General features: G+C 37.1%; 1 protein-coding gene across 1 annotated transcript; it reads right to left on the reverse strand.

Moving 5' to 3' along the window:
- Positions 1 to 21855: 21855 nt before the first annotated feature.
- On the reverse strand, positions 21856 to 24121 carry LOC141690633 (uncharacterized). Its single transcript, XM_074495416.1, has 4 exons — positions 24005 to 24121; positions 22613 to 23902; positions 22136 to 22483; positions 21856 to 21870 (listed from the first exon to the last, which is right to left on the reverse strand). The coding sequence occupies exons 1-4, from the start codon at positions 24119 to 24121 to the stop codon at positions 21856 to 21858; spliced, it is 1770 nt and encodes a 589-aa protein (XP_074351517.1).
- Between the last annotated feature and the right edge of the window lie 643 nt (positions 24122 to 24764).

Genomic DNA, 24764 nt, shown 5'->3' on the forward strand with positions numbered 1-24764 from the left:
AGGGTAATTAACTGCAAGACTGTAAAGGAGATATGGGATGCTCTGGAAATAAGGTGTCAGGGAACTGATACAATTAAAAAAGAACAGGAAGACAATACTCACTCAAGAGTATGAACATTTTGACTCAAAGGCTAATGAGTCATTGACTGATTTATATGATAGATTTGTCAAACTCTTGAATGATTTGTCACTGGTTAATAAGGAGTATGATCTTGAAGATTCAAACCTTAAATTCCTGTTAGCTCTTCCTGAATGCTGGAATTTGAAGGCAACAACAATAAGAGACAACTACAATCTTGATGAAACAACTCTTGATGAAATTTATGGAATGCTCAAGACTCATGAACTTGAGATGGAATAAAGACGCAAGAGGAAAGGAGGAAAGTCAAGGACAGTTGCTCTTAAGGCTGAAGAAGAATCCCCCAAGGCAGCTACCTCAAGGAAAGATAAGGGTAAAGCTCTTTTCACAAAGTCTGATACTGAGTCATCAAGTTCTGAAAGTGATGATGACTCGGATTCTGAAAGCTTGCCTGAGACTGATGCTGATGAGGAGATGATGAAGCTGTGTGCTCTTATGGTGAAAGGGATCACAAAGATTGCATACAGGAAGTTCAGGAAGGGAAAGAAGTTTTCCAGGAAAGGCACAAGTTCTGATAAGAAGAATTTCAGAAGATCTGAGGGCAGAGGAGGAAAGTCTGACAGAGGAGATTATACCAATGTCAAATGCTATAACTGTGGTGAGAAAGGCCACATATCTCCTAATTGCAAGAAAGTGAAGGGTGACAAAGGCAAGGCTCTTGTCACAAAGAAGAAAAGCTGGACAGACACCTCAGACTCTGAAAGTGAGGAGAATTATGCTTTGATGGCAAATGCTGATAAAGCAAGTGTTGAAAGCAGTTCTGAAGTTGTTGAATCAAAGGTACCTCAGACTACTTATGCTTTTCATACTGATGATATTAATGAGTTGAGAAGATATCTTAAAACCATGTTTGTTAGTTATAGAGATCAAACTTTAACATATGAAAGATTAACTTCTGAAAATCTTGCTTTTAAGAAAAGAAATGATTTCTTAGAAAAAGAGTTAGTTATGTTCCATCAAACTCAGAAGGATAGAGATGATGCTTTTTATGTTAGGGATAAAGTGCTAAAAATGAATGAACCTCTAAAAACTGAGTTAGAAAAGGAAAGAGAGATTATCAGGACTTGGACTAACTCTTGCAGAACAACTCAAAATTTGCTAAGTAGTGAAAACTGGAAAGAGGGCTTAGGTTATGGAGAGGATAAGAGTGATAAAGGAACTGTAAAAATTAAGCCTGTTGTTGTTCAGCAAAAGCCAAAGTTAAAACCTGTTAAGTTTGTAGCAGTAAAGTCTGAAAATGAGAAATCAGAAGTTAAAGAGGGATTAACTTCTGACAAACTTAAACAGGAAAAGACAGCTGAAGTAAACATAGGTTTAATGACTAAGAAGCAGCTTAAGCATAAGCTGAAAGATGTTAAGAACGCAAACAAGGTAAAATCACCTAGGAAAAATAGGAATGGAAAGGAAGGTGTGAATAAAAGCAATAATTATAAGCCTGTTCCTAAAGCTCCTAGGAAAACGTGTCATAACTGTGGAAGTTCTAACCATCTGGCCTCTTTTTGCAGGAAGAATAAGAACATAAACTCCTTACCTTCAAAGTCAGGAGTTAAGAGTCAGTCTGTTAGATATAAGCCACAAAATCTTTATTTTCGTTGTGGTAGTTTATGGCATTCCATTTATACTTGTAAGGAATATCATAGTTTGTACTATGATTATTATCAAATAAAACCTTCTTTAAAGAAAGTTTCCATTGTTCCTTCTAGTGTAAATTCTGATTCAAAGTCTGATAGTGTAAGTTCTGATAAGAAAAATGTTAACATAAACTCTGATGCTAAATCCGCTGCAAATGTTAACAAACTTGATAAGGCCAAAGGATACAAGCAAGTCTGGGTCCTTAAAAACTAATCATTAGTGGTCTTTGTGATTGCAGGGCAACAGGAAAAACATCCTGGTTCTGGACAGTGGATGTTCAGGACATATGACTGGAAATAAAGCCCTGCTATCAGACTTTGTAGAGAAAGCTGGCCCAAGTATTTCTTATGGAGATAGCAATATTGGAAAAACATTGGGATATGGCAATATCAATCTTGGAAATGTCATCATTAAAGAAGTAGCTCTGGTCTCAGGACTTAAACACAATCTGCTGAGTATAAGTCAAATCTGTGACAGAGGTTATCATGTTGATTTCTTTGAAGAACACTGTGAGGTTGTGAGTAAATCTAAAGGCAAAGTTGTTTGAAAGGATACAGGCGTGGTAACATTTATGAAGCTAAGCTTTCAACAAGTACTGATGGTTCTGCAATATGTCTGATGAGTAGAGCATCAATTGAAGAAAGCTGGAATTGGCACAAGAAACTCTCTCATTTAAATTTCAACAATATAAATGAGTTGGTCAAGAAAGATCTTGTGAGAGGACTGCCAAAGTCAGTATTTGCTCCTGATGGCCTTTGTGATTCTTGTCAGAAGGCCAAACAAAGAAAATCCTCATTCAAGAGCAAGACTGAATCATCAATTCTTGAGCCTTATCATCTACTACATGTTGATCTATTTGGTTCAGTAAATGTCATGTCTATTGCAAAGAAGAAATATGCCTTGGTCATAGTAGATGAGTTCACCAGATACACATGGTTGTATTTCTTGCACACAAAAAGTGAAACTGCATCTATCTTGATTGATCATGTCAAACAACTGGATAAATTGGTCAAAGATTCTGTGAAGACAATAAGGAGTGATAATGGCACTGAGTTCAAGAATTTGATAATGGAAGAGTTCTGCAAAAACCATGGAATCAAGCAGGAATTCTCTGCTCCTGGAACTCCACATCAAAATGGAGTTGTTGAAAGGAAGAATAGAACTCTCATTGAAGCTGCACGTACAATGCTTGAAGAAGCAAAGCTTCCAACCTATTTCTGGGCTGAAGCTGTGCAGACTGCTTGTTTTACTCAAAATGCTACACTCATTAACAAGCAAGGAAAGACACCATATGAGATGGTGAAGAAAAAGAAGCCAAATCTGAAGTATTTTCATGTATTTGGATGCAAGTGTTTTGTTCTTAAGACTCATCCTGAACAGCTATCCAAATTTGATCTAAAAGCTGATGAAGGAATCTTTGTTGGATATCCACTTTCCACAAAAGCCTTCAGAGTCTATAACTTGAGAACAAGAGTGGTCATGGAGTCTATCAATGTCTTTTTTGATGACAAGAAGATTACTGGACTTGAAGACTTTATTGATCATGATCAGCTGAGATTTGAAAATGAAGACTCAAATTCTGATATTGATAATCCTGACAATCTAAGTCCTGATACTGCAAACTCTGATGGATTAAACTCTGATGTTATTGAAACTGTGGAGACTTCGCCAAAGGAAGATGCACCTATGCAGGGGGAGCATACTCAAGATCTTACCACATCTCAAGAAGCATCAGAACATACATCTGGCTCTTCAAGTTCTGATTCGTCAAGTTCTGATAAGCCAAGTTCTGATAGTTCTGAAAATCTAAATACTGAAGAATCCAACTCAGAGAGCATAGTTTCAAGGGGAGCATCAGAAAATGAAGACTGCATGGATCATGGGGGAGCATACAGTTCTAGAGAAAACCTTCCATCTGCAAGGAAGTGGACTAAATCACATACACCTGATTTGATAATTGGAAATCCTGATGCAGGTGTCAGAACTAGAACAGGTACTTCAAATGAATGTCTTTACAATTCTTTTCTTTCTCAGACTGAGCCAAAAAAAGTGGAAGAAGCTCTTCAAGATGTTGATTGGGTGCAAGCAATGCAGGAACAGTTAAATGAATTTAAAAGAAATAAAGTCTGGACCCTAGTGCCAAAAATAAAGAATAGATCTGTTGTTGGTACAAAGTGGGTATTCAGAAACAAAACTGACAGTGATGGCATAATTACAAGGAATAAGGCAAGGCTGGTTGCAAAAGGATATTCTCAACAGGAGGGAATTGATTATGATGAAACATTTGCACCAGTTGCTAGGTTAGAAGCCATAAGGATATTTTTGGCTTATGCTGCTCACAAAAAGTTTACTGTCTTTCAAATGGATGTGAAAAGTGCTTTTCTCAATGGAGAATTGGAGGAAGAAGTATATGTTGAACAACCTCCAGGCTTTGTAGATTCCAAATATCCAGATTATGTCTACAGGCTTGATAAAGCACTTTATGGACTTAAGCAAGCTCCTAGAGCATGGTATGAGACTTTAGCTCAGTTTCTTCTGGAAAGTGGATTTAACAGAGGAACAATAGACAAAACACTGTTCTACCTCAACCATGGAAAGGACTTACTTCTGGTCCAGATTTATGTTGATGATATCATTTTTGGGACTACAAATGACAGACTTTGCAAAAGGTTTGCCAAACTGATGCAGTCAAGGTATCAGATGAGTATGATGGGGGAACTTAGCTATTTTCTGGGCCTTCAAGTCAAGCAGAATGAAGAAGGCACTTTTATTTGTCAAACTAAGTCCACCAGAAACTTGCTGAAGAAATTTGGAATGCAAGATTGTTCAAGTGCATCCACTCTCATGGCCACTGCAACAAAACTGGACAAGGATACTGGTAAATCAGTAGATATTACTGATTACAGAGGTATGATTGGCTCTCTACTCTATCTAACTTCTAGTAGACCTGATATCATGTATGCTACCTGTCTTTGTGGAAGATTTCAAGCAGATCCAAGAGAACCTCACTTAACAGCTGTGAAAAGAATTTTCAAGTATCTTAAGGGAACAGATGATCTGGGATTATAGTATCCTAGAGAATCAGATTTTAAACTAATAGGTTACTCAGATGCAGATTTTGCAGGTTGCAAAATTGACAGGAAAAGCACAAGCGGAAGCTGCCAATTTCTTGGAGGCAGATTGGTTTCTTGGTTTAGTAAGAAACAAAAGTCAATTTCCACATCAACTACGGAAGCAGAGTATATTGCTGCAGGAAGCTGTTGTGCACAGATTCTTTGGATGAAGAATCAGTTACTGGATTATGGGTTAACGTATTTCAAAATCCCTATTTACTGTGATAATCAAAGTGCTATTGCTATGACAGGTAATCCAGTTAAACACTCTATGACAAATCACATCAGCATCAGGTACCACTTCATAAGGGAACATGTGGATGAAGGTACAGTGGAATTGCACTTTGTTCCTACAGATCAACAACTAGCAGATATCTTCATAAAAACCATTGTGTGAAGCTAATTTTACAAGATTGGTAAATGAACTTGGAATGATTTCAGGTTCTTTCTCTAAATCTGCTTAGTTTTGTTCTGATGCATCAGACTTTATGATCAGTATTTACAGAAATTACTCTCTTTGTGTATTCTGTGCTTAATTGAAAATTTGCTTAAGTACTGACTGTTGTCTGATGTAAGTTTCTAAACTCTGATAGTGATATGTCTGTTAATGTAACTACTCAATCCTATGAGGATACCTGTGCTAGATGCTGACCTAGTAGTCTTAAATAAACTAGGGATCCCATGTTAGAAGTAATTATTTCTGTGGAAATATATTGACACAAGCAAATTCTAATATTGAGCTTAGTTGAGTTTACTTTGTCTATCTTATTACTAAGTCACAAACTAGAATAATGCTTCTCATCTGTTAAGTTCTGACGCTAGTAAATCTGCTGAATGTACTAAGTGCTGATAAACCTCTCTTATCAGAAGAAAAAGAAAAAATCAAGGATTACAATATAGGTACTCCTTTGAGATCTAGAGTACAAATGTGGAAGGGACGACCGAAGTGCATTGATGGTATTAACTAAATATGCATCAGAAAAGCAAAATATTTTCTTGGTGACTTTTCACACTCTATGATTACTGGAGAAATACTTTGATAATAGCATAAATTCTGATAAGCAGTCGTGACTCACTTACACTGAGAAGCCACTGTAAAATGGAATTTAAAAAGATGCACAAAATTAGCACAATATAGTTGAGGTGGACTCAAGCATGAACTCATTCAATAGTAGGTTTCAGAATAATGACAGGTTTTTAGTAAAGTTTTAGTTATGCCTTATTTCTAAGATGTACTGAATTGAATTAGACTTTACTCTTTGTCTGATATTTAACTTAATGCACACACTAAACACTCCATATGAATGATGAAAATAACTGTGGTGATCTATATTATTTTAGATGAACGGTTTCTGTGTCACATTACACAAATTCTGAGGACAAGTTCTGATTGCATGTTCTGATGATTAAGTTCTGAAGAATCTAAATCAGAATTTGTGTGAGGACTTACTAAGATAGGCTTTCATTTTTCGAGTTAAGGAATTATGTTCTGATAATTGTTAAGTTCTGATATAAGTCTAAGTTCTGATATTACATTCTGATCCTTTACTTAACTTATTTGTGGATAAAATCTAAAAATAGTCTCATTTTAAATCAGAACACGTTTGGGTAGAATATTAACAGTCAATATCATTAGGGATAGTGGTTCACATACACGTACAGTAATTTTTACTTGTTACTTGTGCGCATTAACCCTGACTTAAACTTCCAATGACTGAATAATTGAATAAGTGGAAACAGTTTCAATTTTGAATTAAAACTAATTTACCTTGATTAATGGAATTACTGGGTAAGTGGAACAGTTTTTCCTTGAAAAACTGCAAGTGGGTAAGTAATGATTACTGTTTTCCCGTGCCCATTAACTATTCATTATTACTGCATGTATGACAGGTGTCCAACGGTTACATTTTTTTTTAAAAGTATAAGTAAGACAGAGAGAGGATTTTCTAATCTTTTATTCACTTTTACACTTTATCTCTCTATTTGCTTTTACTCTCTTTCTACTCCTGACGTTGATTTTTCATTTAGACATTTTATCAAACACCTAACAGGCACTCTTAAATCTCGATTATTTTCATGGCACCTAAGGATTTAATCATTGATGGAGCTAAATTTGTTCCAAATAACTATGCTGTAATTCTTGATCATGCTGAAGCTCCGTTTGAGTTGTATTTTGTGCAATATCTTCTTGCACACAGTGAAATCGGGTATGCATTGACCCAACCTTCAACCTTTTCGAGCCAACAAGTTCTGACATTATGGAGGACTGGAAACTTTGATAATGGTGGTCAAAATGGTACTCCTAGTATTGTTTTCGAAGTGGGTGATTCTACATATGGGGTAACTCCTGGTACAATTCGCAAGGCCCTACATCTACCAGAAGGATGTACTTTTTTAACCCCGGAGGAATCAGCTCTTAAAGAGTTCATGGTTATTTTTGGGTATGAGCAGAGTTTGGCAAAGCTTGGGCAGTTGAAACGGGCTCATATCAGAAAGGAATGGAGCTTCTTCTTTGACTGCATAGCTAAAGCCTTTGGGAATAAATGTTCAAACTTTGATGTTATTCCTATAATGAGTCAGCACATCGGGTATGCTATTATTAACCAAACTCATTTTGATTTTGCAACTGCTGTGATAGGTTTTATTGGGGATAGGATGACAGAAGATAGGAATGTTGTCTACTTTGCTAGATTTTGTCAGCTTATTTTTAATCATTGTTGTGCTGATAACCCCCAACCTACCACTGACTTAACTCCATCTTTCAAAATTACAAAACGAGCCTTTAATGATTTGGTAAATGCTGATGTTAAGAAGAAGGTGGTTAGATCCTTACAGATTCCTCAATCTGTACAACAGATCTTAGTAAATGTTGATCCTGATACCTACAGATCTGTTTATCCCGATGTTCAACCAACCACCACATCTCAAACACCACAACAATCATCAGCACATACCACTCATACTACTCAACCTACCCTCAGACAATATCTCAAATCATATCTCTCCACTTCACAGACAGTTCAACCTTCATCCTCAGCACCTACTGTGAAGCCTTCATCTTCCAAGGTCAAGAGGACAAAGACTGTTTCTCAAACACCTCAGAAGAAAAGGAGGATTGTTTTGAGAGATGAATCTGATAGTGAGGAACAGGTTTCTACTTCAGACCATGTTAATAAAGAAGCTGAGAAAGTTCCTTCTCAGAAGGATTCTGCAATTGGGGGATCTAGGCTTCTCAAAAGGCTTAGAAGAACGACTGTTGATGAAACTCCCAAGGAATCCATATCTTCAAAGAGATACAAGAAATAGAGGGCAAAAAGGCCAGTTTCAGATGATGAGGAAGCAGCAGCTAAGGAAGGAGATCAGGAATCTCTGATCTCACAAGAACCAGAATCTTCTAAAGCCACTGCTTATCCATTAACTCCAACTAAGGAAGCTGCTACTGAAAAGGCCAACACACCATCTGTGTCTCCTAAGACTGTATCTCCTGTTAATTCAGGCACAAGTACTGATATTGATATCCAGAACTTGGTTGTGCCTGAAGTACTTTACTTAGAAACTCCAACAGCAACTAATCCATCAACTACACCTGTTACTGATGTTGTTCAAACTCCAGAATTATCTCCTACACCTTCTCTGCATCTAGATGCTGATGATCAGAATATAGGTGAGCATTAGGATATGGCTATTGATCAGAACTTGGAACCAGATCAGCAATTAGAGGATGATCCTGAAGCCTCCATTGCTACTCATACTGATGTTTTATCAGAAGATACTGATTCTGTAAGTTCTGATGCTGCAAATGCTGGAGATACTGGTGATGCTGCTCTAACTACAGATGCTGATGAAGCAGGTCCTTCAGGACATGCCCCTCAACAAACTATTCTTAAATCTGAACTTATTAAGAAGTTTGTTACAAGAGAAGCACCAGTGCCTTGGAGTGAAACTCCTGCAGGACAAGAGTGGACTAAGGAATGGAACTCAGTTTCCTGTGTTCCAAATGCAAAGCATCTTGCTGAGCACTTGACTAAAGCTAATGAGATGTTAATTACTGATGATTTCAAAACACGGCTTAGAGTCACTGCATTGAGTACTAAACATCTACAAGGTCTTCATTCAACTACTCATGCAGAGTTACATAAGATTCAGGAAGAATTCATTAAGCAAGAACAAGTTCAGAAGATTGACAAGAAAAAATTCTTCCAACCTACCTTTGACAGAGTTGCTTATATTGAGAAGACTCAAGAGAAACAACAAGCTCAAATTGATGGTATTCTAAAAAATCAAGCTTCTCAGCAACCTCAACTTAATGAAATCCAAGCCTCAGTGGAATTGCTTGTCTCTCTTCTCTTACCTGCTGATGCCAAAAAGGGGGAGAAAGTAATTAAGTCCAAATGCAAAACTGATAAGACACTGAAGGGGAAGGATGATGAAAAGGATGACCAAGGAAACTCCGGAATGGGTAGAGGTCATAGTCAAGGTAGAGGTTTCTCATCAAGAAAAGCTGAAATCACAAGTCACAGGATAAGTTCTGATACTGGAAAAAGAATTAGTTCTGCTACTGGTAAAAGAATAAGTTTTGATGAACTTTTAGATCTTGATGAAGAAATGTGAAGACAGTTATTTCTTCAGGAAAATCCAGGAATGGACTTGGAGAGTTTAATGGAAGAAGAAGCCAGACTTAAATCAGAGAAAGTCGCATCTAAATCTGAAGCTTATGGTAAAAAGACACTTCCAAAACTCAAAGGCATTGTGATAAAATAAAGGATAAATACTGAAGCAACATTGGCTAAATCATAACCGCAGATAGATCCAAGATCCAAGGGTAAAGAAAAAGTTGGTGAACCTATCAAGGTTTATGTGCCTCCTGAGAATGAAGAAATCACTGATGAAAAGGATGATCTTGCTCTGACTTCAAGAAAAGTTTTTAAGACAACCTCTAACATGGCTCAAGTTGTTCAGAGTTAAGAGACAGTAAGTTCTGATATTTCGAAGAAACAAGTAACCTCTGACATAGCTCAAGTTAACTTGATATCAAAAGATAAGTCAGAGACACTCCTACCAGGATTCACTAAAGCAAAACAGACTCAACCTTTGAAGACTGCTGCAAGTGGTTTTGAAGCAAGAGTAGTTAGTGGAAAGGAAGAAAGAGATAAAACTGGATTGGGAAGTGCTAATGAAAGAAGAATACAAAACACTACCAATGATCCAACTTCCTTGAGTGAACCAGGTATTGGAGCAACTCCTGAGAGATTGAATCAACTGGAATCTGTACAAATGGTTTACCATACCTACTTGAAAGAACACATCTTGTTGTACTTCATGACAGATGGTAGGGTTTATCATATAAGGCAAAATGCCATTCCATTGAAGTATTTTGAAGAATTGGAGCATGTACTATTCTTACTTCAAGTGAATGACAAATTAACAGAAAGTGCTGCAAACTATTTGAAGGATCAGATTCAGAGACAGAAAAGGCTTTATTATGTTAAGTCTGATAGCACATATTTTCCAAAGTACAGAGATCACAAGGGTGATATAGTTGAAATGAAGCCCAACACTGCTAAGATTATAACTACCTTTCTGGGTTACAGGGCTGTGGAATTCAATCTTGGGTCTGATAAGGCATATTTGATCATACTGGATCAGGATATAAGAAAAGCTAAGATTAATGATATCAGGGCTGCAATCTTTCAAATTGGTGAAGATACTGCAGAGCTTAAAGATGCTAAAAGGAGGATGATTGATGAACTTAGATATGCTGAGAAATGTTTGTTGAAGAACTATCTCAGAACAACTCCTGACATCAGAGAGATCAGAAGATGAAGCCAAGTCAAGATCTACAACTGATTAAATTCTGATATTTGTACAGACTGAAGCTGTTATCAGAAGTTAAAGATTGGTAAAGTTTTAAGGACTGTAAGTTGTAGTTATCTAGTCTAATTCTCATGCATTTGTACTTAATGTTTTTGACATCATCAAATATCTGTTAAACTTGTATATTATGCTAATTTACAAGTTGAGGGAGATTGTTAGATATATTTGATAATGTCATGGCTAATATGATTTATGTTTAGTTTTCAGATCTTACTTAAACAGGATAAATCAGTACTTACTGGAAGTCAGGACTTAAGGATATCAGTATTTATATTATTAGGAGATAATCATCAGAAGATGGATATCAGAACTTAAGTACTGAAGGACGTTCAGATAAGGACTGCAACTGATTAAAGGAAAGAAGATCGAGATAAACATAAGAAGAGATATGCATGAAGAAGGAATTCTATGAAGAATAGAATACTTGGAAGAAAAGATATCTGATTGATATATTTTAGGAAGCAGAATTATATTCCATATCAATTAGCGATTATCTTGTAACTGTGTAGTATATAAACACAAACATAGGGTTTACACTATAAGTGTTATCATATTCGAGAAGATTATTCACTGTAACCCTAGCAGCTCTCGTGATATTTATTCATCACTGAGAGGTAACAGTTCCATACTGTAACAGAGTTTATTGTTTCAATAAAGTTTGTTTTCTGTTATTTGAGTTATTAAAGTTCGATTTGATTATACTTTACACTGTATTCACCCCTTCTACAGTGTGTGTGACCTAACACTACTAACTTCCTCAATAGCTGCCAACATGCTTTATGGATGTGAAATATTTCTACACTCATCTTTTCAACAGTTTCTTTATATTGGCTTGTATTTAAATCAGTGGTAGTTAGAGTTGGTACCTCTGATTTTGATGAGGATGATTATCCTTGCTCTAGAGCCATGAATGCATAATTTTCAAATTCTTCATTGTCATCATCTTCATCAGTGTCATCCCAACTCTTGCCTTCAACTATGTAAGTCTTTCCCTGTTGTTTTTTCAAGAGAGCTCCATACTTTGCTTCCAACTCCAAGTAAGCTTTATCCTTCTTCACTTTCTTTGGCTTCCTACACTCAATTGCAAAATGGCCCAACTCATCACGGTTATAGCACCTAATTTTTGATCTATCAACAGATCAAATTTTATAGCCACTTTTACCATCTAAGTTGAACTGAGTTTTTCCTTTCCAGTTGTTTCTATTTGAGGTTTGTCCCTTGCTCTTAAAGTACTTCGGCCTTTTCACCTTAATGTTATAAAATTTTCTAGCAAATTAAGCCATGGACTGATCCATCTCATCTAGTTCATCAAGGGTGTAATATTCATCCTCTTCTAGCTCCAATATGACTTGTTTTTGGGGCTCCTTGTTCTTTTATTCAACAGCACGAGTGAATGGAATTTGAGCTTCTTTTTCATTTTCAAGCATTGTACTATCATTGATCATCAAGGCACTAGATCCATTAACCACATGTCCTTGGTTTGACTTCGATAACTTTCTTTACAACATTTTAAGCTCATATGTTTTCAGAATCCCATATAGGACCTCCAATGTCATCCTGCTTAAGAGTCTTCCTTCTCTAATATCTGATATCTTCTGTTCAAGATGGTCACGAAGAGTAAGAAAAAACTTTAGGTTAACCTCCTCAGCTTCATAATATTTATCATGAAGTTGCAAGTCATTAATCAATTTATTGAATCTTTGAAAAACTTCAGTAATTCCTTCTTTAGGTTTAACCATGAAACCCTCATATTGTGACACCAAGATTCTCGTTTGGTTAGATCTAACTTCCTCTGTCCCCTCACAAAGTATCTCAAACTTTTGCCAAATTTGTTTAGCAGAATCACAGTTAATAATGTTGTTGTACATCACTTTGTCAAGAGACTTAATTAATATGAGTTGTAACTGCTATCTAGTGCAACCTTTTCCTTTTCAGACTTTGTGTAGGTTCAGGGGTCTTTAGGTGTATAATGTGCTGATATGACCATATCTTCTTTTGTAGATTCAGAAACTCTCACCATAGGAGTGAAAGGTCCATTCTTGAGAATCTGAACATACATGGGATTGGCCATCCTTATGAACAACATCATTTTTTTCCACAGTGTGTAGTTGACCTTGTCAAAGGCAGGTATCTTGAGCACTCATTCTTCCAAGATCTTTATCTGTTTACTTTCAGATTTTTATATGATACCACTTATTAGATATTAAATTCTATGAAATGTAACACAGAGAGGGGTGAATGTGTTTCTTAGATTTTTCTTGGTTTTAGGCTTAATGGATTATGGTTTAAACAAAGCAGTTTGAGAAATATAGATATTATGTCTAACTGAATTCACACAAACACGATATATCAAAAACTCACTTAACTGTATTAATCAATTTTGTCTTACTATAAATCTGTGTTCATAAGAACTCGGCTTCTTTCTTGAGAGAATACAAGAAATTATAGATCTGTTTGTTACTTGTGAACTAAAGACCTGTGCATGATTATAGACTAGAAACACACATTTACAAATATTGCACTAGATATACTAAACTAATTTCTAAAGCAACCTTGTCAATTTCCTTTCCTGGTGTTAGCAAATATGTGCAGAATCTTGCAGGTTCGTGACCACCCTTTGTCCAGTTAATCTTGGCCCTTGATCTTGTATTCTTCAAGCTGTTTTATAGACTTTCCAATTTAGTGAATGAATTGTTTGTTGATTGATAATCTTGAACTTGAACTTGTCTGTATTTTAAATTTGAGATAGTATGTCGAGATCTCCAATTGTTCTATAGAGAAGTGACATATCGATAAGTATAATGACTTATCGACTTATCTGAGTTCTCTATAGGTATACTTGACTTGTCGAGGTCTGTAGTTCTTTACATGTGAAATAACTTGTCGATATATTTGAGATCTCTACATGTAGAAGTGACTTGTCGAAATCTTTGAGATCTCTATGTACACCATTTGACTTATCGATATCTCTGAGATCTCTATATGAGAAATTGACTTGTCGATATCTCAAAAATTTCACATCTTTATTTAACATGTCGATATCTCTAAGATCTCTACATGCATAAATGACTTGTCAATATTTCTAGTTCTCTACATCTTTATTTGACTTGTCGATATCCATGAGACTTCTCTATAAGCCATTTTGGACTTCTCTACAAGTCATTTTGGACTTCTCGAATGACTTCTCGATATAACAAGATCTGTGACTTGTCGATATCTTGACTTAGAACATTTTTCATAGAATAGCTTTATTCAACTCCAAGCTTTAACATCTTTTCTCTGAGGCATGATCATGACTTGATCTTCTTCTAGAGTTTATTCCTTAGCTCGAAACTGTTCACAGAAAAATCTCCCAGTCTAATCTACTAACCATTTTATAGACTCAAGAAATACAATACAGAATACAGATATAGATTATCATAAAACTTAATCTTAGGGTTGTCAATGTGACTTAGTCTTGTTATTATACATGCATGTCTTGCACAACAGAATGTTAGCAAGTTAAAAAAGCAATGCCATGCTCTTAATTGTAAACACTCTGAAGTAGCTATGCTATTCTGAAATCACTTATAATTCCAAAAAACATGTGAATTTCATATAAGGAGTAATTAGGCTTGTAGCAAGACTAATATAATAGAAATTTGGAGAAGCCGAGCAATGTAGAGAACAGTCGGTAGGAAAATTATAACCATTCTTTAATTCTAACATCATGATGCATTGTATAAACAAATTTATTATTGAAAACAATAATCGATCAAATGAAGACAAAAGTTAGAAATATGTAAAGCAAGTTATGACTTACAGAAACTCTAAAAAGAAGTATCAAAATAAAAAATGAAAATGGTACCTAATTCTTCTACACGAATAAGGACCTAGACAATCCAACCTAAATCAAGGCAGTGTGCACCACATAAAGACACACGCACAAACACACAGGTATATGTAATATATCAGAGAAATAAAATATATACACATAGAATATTGATGATAAAATTTCACAATTGGAGAGTAAACAGTTTCCTCATCATATTCATAATCTTCTTATCTGCATGTTATGCTCCCTTTCTCTGTGTGCTACGATTTCATCATTCAAGCAAATTAAGATTTATTTTATATGCTATATTTTCTTCATCTGACATGTATATATAAATATCTCAAATCGTGGTTATAGATTTCCTTATACACAAATTCTTATATTGTGGTTGAAATTTTTTATAAAATTGTTATTTGAATTTTGTATTTAGCTTATTATTTTTCTAAAACTCATCGATGTTTTGAATTTTTAAAATGGTGGAATGGGAATTCAATTTGTATCTTAATTTTACTTTTGAATTTTAGCAAACTATCATGGAATTTAATTATATAATTCCTCGCAGGCTTTAATATGCCAATCTAATACAACGGGATTAGCTTTACCATCAGAGTTAAGATATGGTGATTGCAGAAAATATGAATATCATGAATACAAATGTACTTGACAAATTGTGGCATCTACAATCTATAATAATTTCCTCTGGTCCTCATATATTACATAGTAAACACCAATCACAGTCATAAGAATGTGAAGAATATAGAGTGGATGAATCCTTACTCTCTGTATGCTATATAATATACATATATATGTTAATTATATTCTTAGTTAGCACAAATATTGTCCCTGAAGGTTTACGATATATTTTGTCATTATTGTGTAGTTTTCCTATTTAACAATCCATCTTTTTTATTATTTACCATTAATGATTCATTTCTTAATTTCAGGTTCATGTCTCCTTTAGAGTTGAAAAAGTTTTATGACAAGGTTTTTTCTCATCAAACATGTTCATATGAAATCGGTGTGAACTAATATTTACTCGAGTTTTATGTAAATTTTCTGTATTTTAAATCGTGATTGCATTGGCATAGAATTACAAGGTTCAATATAAAATTTTAGGCCGCATTCATAATGAAAATTAAAATGAAGTATCATTTTATTATTTAAAGTATATGTGGCCATATATGTTCTCTCTGGTTACTTTACACATCAACACGCCCATCTCTTTATAACTACATATATGCCATGATATATAAATTAGATTCAATCACTCTTTGAAAGATTATTAGATATTTAGATACAACACTTGTCAAATTTATTAGTGATCATGATTCGTGAGTCATAAGCTGGATTAGTATATAAATATCGTGTATTCATTCTAGCAAGGTATATACGTTATAGCCTTACACTTGATATCTTATTCTTATTCTCCAAAAAAATTTAAAAAAATTTAAACTATTCATATTTCTAGGAATTTAATTTAGCCTTTATTATCGAGAATAATGATGGTTTTGAAGTACAAATAATAAGGTGTTTAATGTCTGAACTGTGATGATTTTTAGGACTTATTAAATGATCATTTATGTATTTAAAAACTTCGAGACCTCAAAGGAACCAAGAAACACCACTCTTGTAAGCATCGTGAGAAGCTGTACAAATGTGACAACTCTGTGAGAGATGCAATATGCTATCTGATTCGGAAGCTTATTTGAAAATCTGTGGGATATGGTAATATAAATGTCACTGTTGTCATCTCTTCTCAAGGTACATATTTTGAATTTAACCTATAATTATTTAAACACAAATCACTTAATAGATTACATCATAGTCAAATTATTCATGACATTGAATAGGGTTTAACTGCTACTAAATATTTTTTGGTTTTAGTTAATAAACTATATGAACAATTACTTGTTTAAGTTAGCGAGAGCGTAATAAATACAAGATACTTTCAGTTGTATTTTTACCGGAGCCGCTAATTCCACATGAATATTCTCATTAGAGCTCCAAAATGTATCCATATTGTATAACTGGATGCACATTGCATGATAAAGAATGGTGATTAATGTGCGAAATATCTGAAGTCTTGAATGGGATACAATTTTCATATAAGTTGGCCTTAAGTTAGACAAATGGAGTATTACCTAATATTCTCTTTGTTTGTCACTGTTAGTAATTTACCTTAATGTTTGGAAAATCTTTCATTTTTTGGTTTGTTACCTTCCCATTTATCGTGAGAAACTCAATTACCATTTTTTCATCTGCTTATACTACTTATTGAGCTTTACTGAAATAAAATCATAAATATCATAGTAAATTATGCTCTGTTAATCTAATGGAAGATCTATGTTGCGTAATAAAAAGAATTAAAAAAGTAACGCCAACAACATAATCTGAAGTTTTATACAAGGGAGCATATGCACTAATTCTAATAACTATAATAAATAGAAATGGAAGATTCGGATGAAGATTCGGATGCACTAATTCTAATAACTATAATAACGATCTCAGGGCTGCAATCTTTCAAATTGGTGAAGATACTGCAGAGCTTAAAGATGCTAAAAGGAGGATGATTGATGAACTCAGATATGCTGAGAGATGTTTGTTGAAGAACTATCTCAGAACAACTTCTGACATCAGAGAGATCAGAAGATGAAGCCAAGTCAAGATCTATAACTGCTTAAATTCTGATATGAATACAGATTGAAGTTTTTATCAGAAGTTAAAGACTAGTAAAGCTTTAAGGACTGTAAGTTGTAGTTATCTAGTCTAATTCTCATGCATTTGTACTTAATATTTTTGACATCATCAAATATCTGTTAAACTTGTATATTATGCTAATTTACAAGTTGGGGGAGATTGTTAGATATATTTGATAATGTCATGGCTAATGTGATTTATGTTTAGTTTTCAGATCTTACTTAAACAGGATAAATCAGTACTTACTGGAAGTCAGGACTTAAGGATATCAGTACTTATATTATCAGGAGATAATCATCAGAAGATGGATATCAGAACTTAAGTACTGAAGGACGTTCAGATAAGGACAGCAGCTGATTAAAGGAAAGAAGATCGAGATAAACATAAGAAGAGATATGCATGAAGAAGGAATTCTATGAAGAATAGAATACTTGGAAGAAAAGATATCTGATTGATATATTTTAAGAAGCAGAATTATATTCCATATCAATTAGCGATTATCTTGTAACTGTGTAGTATATAAACACAGACATAGGGTTTACACTATAAGTGTTATCATATTCGAGAAGATTATTCACTGTAACCCTAGCAGTTCTCGTGATATTTGTTCATCACTGAGAGGTAACAGTTCCATACTGTAACAGAGTTTATTGTTTCAATAAAGTTTGTTTTCTGTTATTTGAGTTATTAAAGTTCGATTTGATTGTACTTTACACTGTATTCACCCCCTCTACAGTGTGTGTGACCTAACATAGATCCAAAATCATTGGGTCCAATTTTTAATTTTATGTTTCTGGGAATCCCAACCGTTTATCCTCAAAATTAAAATTATACGCCCTATGATAAGGCGCGCCTCTTTATTGATATGAGGCGTGTCCCCTTTATTTTTAGCCACGCCATTGTCATCTAAGCTTCCAGTCTTTAAAGATTTTATAATAGGATAGGACGCGCCTTCTTAATGTATGACTCGCCTTGCCTTTCTTTTAAATCTATCCCTACCTTTCTTTATTTCCTTCATACTTTCGTATCTCGTTCTTTCGTATTGGGCGCGCCCTCAACATTTCTTTTGGTTTTCTTGACAGCTGGAAGACGAGGGCGCGTCCTCTCCTTTTCACCCTTTCAAGAATTTCCTCACCAATTTGGGGATTTATTCACCCCCAAATACTTACTTCGATCCTCAACCTCCAAACGCCCACCATACTCCTGAATTTCTGAACCGGGTGGCGCGCCTTCTTCAGGATTCCAAAGAGGGTACTTTGATGGCAGATTCCTCAGATAGTTCCTCTACGGACAATATTCCTTTATCTCATAGACAAGGGAAGCAGAAGCTGGTCCAAAAGGACAGATCCCCAATCCCAGATAGGACAGAACTGGACGACGATGATTGGTTCGAGAGTTTGAATGCCGATAGGTATAGGGGTGTTGAGAGGGGCGTCAACGTAGGTGCAGGACCTTCTAAAGTATTCTACAAGGCTGTATCCCCAAGCCCATCTCCTCAACAAATAGAAGGCACGCCTACTTCTCCTGTCCCTGAGGGCGCGCCTGAAGTAAGTGTGTCACCTCTACGTGATGAGGAAAATTTCTTTGACGAGGACTTCTTCCAATTTTCTACTTCTCCTGAGCCTTCCCCAATTCCTTTCCAACACTGGGAAGTTTCTGATACTGAATTGGACTTTGATTGGGACGAATTCGAGCCATGCAATGAAGCTGTGAAGAAACGTTTCAGGAAGGAGCACGGGAAGCTTTTCTGCGTGGGCCTGTCCTCAGCTTGTTCAGATGAGCAACTGGGATGGCTCATGGAATTTTATGACATGGAGGGCATATGGGCGCGCCCTTTAAGCATGATGCGGCCACATATCTTCAATTATGGGAGAAACTTTAAAATTCCCAGAATGGTGACCAGCCCCAAGCTAGTATCTTTGGGTATAGGCGCGCCCTTACATCCCTACCTTAGGGAAGTGATAGAAATGTACGACGTGGCTCCACTCCAACTTTCTCCCAATAGCTACAAGTTTATCCTGGCTCTATTCATCCTCTATATGGACTTGGGTTTCCCTCAACCGTCAATGGCAGAAGTTGCTTATTTTTTTAATCTAAGAAAATTTGACCATGGGTACTACTATTTGGTGGTGGACAAGCAACACAACAAGAAGGGTTTTTCCTATGGCAAGCTTAGCCATGAAAAAGGTTGGAAGGAAAACTTCTTTTACCTATACGACGTTCCCAGAATAAGGATAAGATTTAACAAGTCACCAAGTAAGGGCGTGCCCTTTCGTTTCTTTCCTTGCGTTATTTCTATGTTCTTTCTTTCTTTTCTCATCCTTATACTTTTTCAGACAGACCAGCGTCCAAACCTCTTAAAGGCGAGCCCAAAAAATGAGCTGAAGCCCTCCTTAGAGTGGCTGCTGACAGGTGGAACTTAAAAACCTTAGTCACCCGGACCAACTTGATGCGAGTAGGAATTCTTTCTGACCAAGTAGGAATGAAGTGTAAATATGTAAAATTTAGGAAGGGTGCTCCTGTTTCTCGTGTTATCGACTTAGACAGCGAAGAAGAAGCTGAAGAAGAAGAAGAAGAAACAGAGGATGGCTCCTTACAAGGCCAAGATCCTTCAGGTTCATTAATTATAGAATCTAAAGGCGCGCCTTTTTACTATTGGCGCGTCCTTCTTCTCTTCTGTTAACTTTTTGTTATGATGTTGGATAAAAACTTTTGTTTACTTAATCTTTCCACGTCTTTAGGGCGCGCCCTTTTACTCTAGGCGTAGCATTTTACACATATTTATCGATACTGCCTTTGACAATTGCTTTTATTTATTGCTTTGTTCAACATACTTAACTGTCACGCTTAACTAACATGTTCTATGTTTTGTGCAGAAATGGCTCCTCCAAGAATTCTCAAGTCTTTTGGGGCGCGCCCTGGTGACAAATCCAAGCCTAAACCGAAGAAAAATGCTCCTGCAGCACCGGCATCTGTCCCCAATCCAACTCCTATTCCTCAAACAACTCATGTCTTAAAAAGGTCCGTAATTGACCTTACAGATAAACAGGGCGCACCTAAGAGGCATAGAGCAGAGGGCGCGTCTTCTGGCTCTTCTGTTGCATTGAACGCTCTTGGCCCCATGGGTTCCCTTCATATTTCGGATGAAGAAGTGGAACAGTGGCAAGCTATGGATTTGGGAGATGCTGCTCGTGCTTCTATAAAAGCATCTTGCCAATTGTTCATCCACTCCACTCGAGTGGTGGACAAGTTACTTGAGGAGGGGGCGCGCCTAGAGAGGCTGCAGGGTGACAACAACATTTTGAGGAACAACCTCAAAGAAAAGACTTTCTGCATGCCAAGGATATTAAAGCTAAGGACTCTGAGATCTCTTTTCTCAAGGATGAGGTGGTCAATCTTACTTCTCAGTTGGAGATTTCCAACAAAAAGGCTACCTCTCTTCATACTGAGCTTGATGGAGCCAACCTGAGGATTGAGTACCTCGAGGAGCAACAGAAAATAGGCTGGCCTGATGAAAAGAGGGAAATGGCTGATGAAGCCTTTTCCAGTGGCTTCCACTTCTACAGGGTTGGTTTTGTGGCCAATGACCCTGATTATACTTTCGAGAAGTTTGGGGAGGAGACAGTTGCCGAGATGATGGAGTTTAAGAAAGAGCATGCTGCTGAAATCAAGGCAAGGAGGATAGAACTTGGGTTGGAGGAGGAAGAAGGTGAGGGCGCGCCACGAGGGGAAGTTCCCAAGGACGCGCCTAAGGTTGACCCCACTGTTCCTCTTCAATCTATTCCCCCAACAGGCCAGTCTCAAGGCGCGCCTTGATTTATTTAGTTGTTCTTAAGTTTCAGATACTTATGAGGAGCCAGCCCTCTTTTGATGCTGTGCAAAGTTGTATGAATTATTTTTCTGCTACTCTTTCCTTTTGCATCATGACCTTTTGTGTGGCTCGACATTAATTTTATCTTTTCTTGTATGCATAAAAATTTGTTAAGGCACTTTGATTTTCCCTTGGCCATTTCATGTTTCCATGGATTATGCTACTATAGGGCGCGTCCTTTAAAATATTTTCGGGTGTAATTTCTTTTTATGCGATCTCAAAGTTGTCATCGTATCATTAAGATTTAATGTCTCTTTCTTCGTAGCGTTTTAGATATGAGGGCGCGCCATATTGCAAACAACACGTACTTTTTCTTATCAGTAATGCCTTTGCGAAATTTTACTTACTTATCAGCCCAGGGGCACGCCTTAACTTGATTAGCTTTTGCTTTAGCTAATTTTGCTGTTCATGTACATTTATTCCTTTCACCCTTGAATGCTATGTTTATCTTGATTATGAAGCAGGAGTTATCAGATAGGGCGCGCCTCAACATAGGGCGCGCCTTTGATGTCTTTCAAATGAGAATTTTCATGTCAAGCAAATATAGTAATTTGAAGTAACTTTTCTCTTTTATTGATAATGCGCTCTAGTGTGTAAATTACACCAGTCCCATGGCTACTATGCTCTATGGGGAAATTATTTGAAAAAATTTTCTTCCTTCTGCTAGTTCCAAGGTTCGCAGTCACATGTACTACCTCCCTAGGCTAGGAGGAATTTATTTGCTACTAGCCTATTACATAAGAATCAAAATAAGAAAATAAGGGGGACACAGCTACACCCTACTGATAATACTTCCGCAAATGTTCTGCATTCCATGCTCGAGGAATAAGTTTACCATCCAGATCTTCTAAGCGATAGGTCCCTTTCCAGAGTATAGCTTTAACTTTGTACGGTCCTTCCCAATTAGCTCCAAGCACCCCGTGCTGAGCTATCTTAGTGTTAGGCATAACCTTTCTCAATATGAGATCTCCAACCTTGAACGGTACAGATTTTACCTTTTTATTGAAATACCTTGCGACCCTCTGCTGATAAGCAGCGAGCTTCAATTGAGCGTTCGCCCGGGCTTCATCTAACAGGTCCAAGTGGAGCCTCTGGTTGACTTCCGCATCTTCCTCGATAAACGCATCTCTCCGTAGAGATCCTGCTCCTACCTCCACGGGAACCATGGCCTCATACCCATAGGTCAGCAGAAAAGGGGTTTCACCTGTGGTCGACCTAGGTGTCGTGTTGTAAGACCAAAGGACCATAGGCATCTCTTCTGGCCAATCCCCTTTTTTCTCTTCTAACTTTGCCTTCAAGGTATGTTTTATGATTTTGTTTATGGCTTCTGTCTGACCACTACTCTGCGGATGATAAACCACGGCGAAGTCTTTTTAAATCTTTAAGTTTTCATAAAGCTTCCTTAACTCGTTACTATCAAATTGCTTTCCATTGTCTGAGATGAGTTTGTAGGGAATACCGAACCTGCATACTATGGAATTGAACACAAAATCCCTTATCTTCTTTGCCGTGATCGTGGCTAGTGGCATAGCCTCTGCCCATTTGGTGAAGTAGTCCACATCCACCACGGCGTATTTCACACCCCCCTTTGCTTTGGGTAACTCTCCAATGAGATCAATTCCCCACATGGTAAAAGGCCAGGGGCTTGTTAATGAGGTAATGGTGGATGTCGGGGTGTTGGAATAGTTGGCGAACCGCTGGCAACGATCACAAGCCTGAACAAAATTGAAAGCATCTTCCCTCATAGTCGGCCAGTAGTATCCTTGTCTAAGCACTTTTAATGCTAAAGAACCACCCCCCGAGTGATTGCCATAAATCCCTTCGTGCACCTCTCTGAGAATATAATTTCCTTCTTCCATGTCCACACAACGTAACAGTGGCTGGTTAAATCCCCTCTTGTATAGTACCCCGTCATATTCGACGTACTTTGCGGCCTGGTACCGAAGGCGTCGAGCCTGTAGTTTGTTCTCCGGTACAGCTCCTGTCTGAATATAGTTATGGATGGGAGTCATCCAGCTTTCTTGTAGGATTTCTTGCATTTGAAGTACCTCCACCTCCGGAATACTTGGGATTTCTTGGACTCCCAGAGGGATTTGTCCAAGTTGAACGATATCCATCTGTGAACCCATCTTGGCCAAAGCATCCGCATTACTATTTTCTTCACGTGGAACGCTTTCTAGCCTGTCATTTGAAAAGTTTTTTAGTAGGCGTTGCGCACATGTCATATATAGCTCCGTTCGCGGTCCCCGGGCTTGGAAACCTTCGTTGACCTGGTTCACAACTAATTCGGAATCACTCCGAACTATCCGATTCATGGCCCCTACTTCCAGAGCTAATTTCAGACCGTTGATCAAGGCTTCGTACTCAGCATCATTGTTGGTAGCATAGAACTTGAAATGGATAGCACTCATCAAACGGTGTCCCTCCGGGGTGATCAAGATAATCCCGGCACCTGATTCATTGTTGTTCACGGCCCCGTCCACATGTAATATCCACCAAGGGTGAGGGAGTTCTCCCCTTTTTTCATTCTGATGACTTTCTTGCGAGGTCAGTTCTGCCAACACTATAGCCATATCGTCAACTTCTGCATCGAACTCAAGTATGAAATCGGCCAGCGCTTGTCCCTTGATTGCTGTGCGAGGACAATATTCCAAATCGAATTGTCCTAACTCTACTGCCCATTTTAACATTCTTCCTGACGATTCGGGTTTATGTAGGATATGCCGAAGGGGGTAAGCGGTGCGAACTTCTATTCGGTGAGCCTGAAAGTATGGTCTTAACTTTCATGATTCAAGAATAAGAGCGTACACTAGTTTCTCCATGTTGGTATATCTGGTTTCCGCATCCAACAACCTTTTGCTTACATAGTACACAGGCCACTGGTGGCTTGCTTCTTCCTTTACCAACACGGCACTGACGGAATATTCAGACACTGCCAAGTACAGAATCAATGTTTCCCCGTCTTCTGGCTTGGCCAACATCAGAGGATTTCCCAACTGTTCTTTGATTTTCAGAAAAGCTTCTTCACAGTCAGGGTAATGAGCTTGTTTAACACTATGGATCACAAAAGCACTAAGGTATCAACTTTTACTCAAGGTGAGATTGTACTCAATTTCTCCGTATCCGTTGTACCTTCAAGTTGCGTGACTTCAGACATGTTTGAGCTACTAAAAAAATTTGGTTTGCATAACGCGCATGATGACAAGGTCCGCGATAATATAGCTTATGATATTAATATCTCAGCTTTAGAAAGTGTGAATGACTTGACTAGACATGTTGGAAGATATAACAGTAATTATGAGAACAAGAGTCCTGAGTAAGGTAGGAGTGCAAGTCCAAATAAGGGGAGGATTTCAGGAAGTGAGAAATGTATAAGTAATGTCTGCTGCAAACTGAAGAAAGAGAATTATTTAATGGCCCTTGCTTGGTATTGGAATGTCATAACACTTGTATTTGATCCAGGGAGGGTGACATTTGCAAAGCGTATCTTAAGTTTGAATCATCCTTGAGGAGAAAGAACTTTTCAAGGGGTATAGATTGTAACCAGCAGGAGAGACTCGGTCGAGAAGTGTTTTATAAGGAGTTGGGTCACCATCTAGTCGAGTACCAAGAAGCCCAATTGCA

This window comes from Apium graveolens, chromosome 10 (genome assembly GCF_009905375.1).
Source record: "Apium graveolens cultivar Ventura chromosome 10, ASM990537v1, whole genome shotgun sequence".
Lineage (NCBI taxonomy): Eukaryota > Viridiplantae > Streptophyta > Magnoliopsida > Apiales > Apiaceae > Apium > Apium graveolens.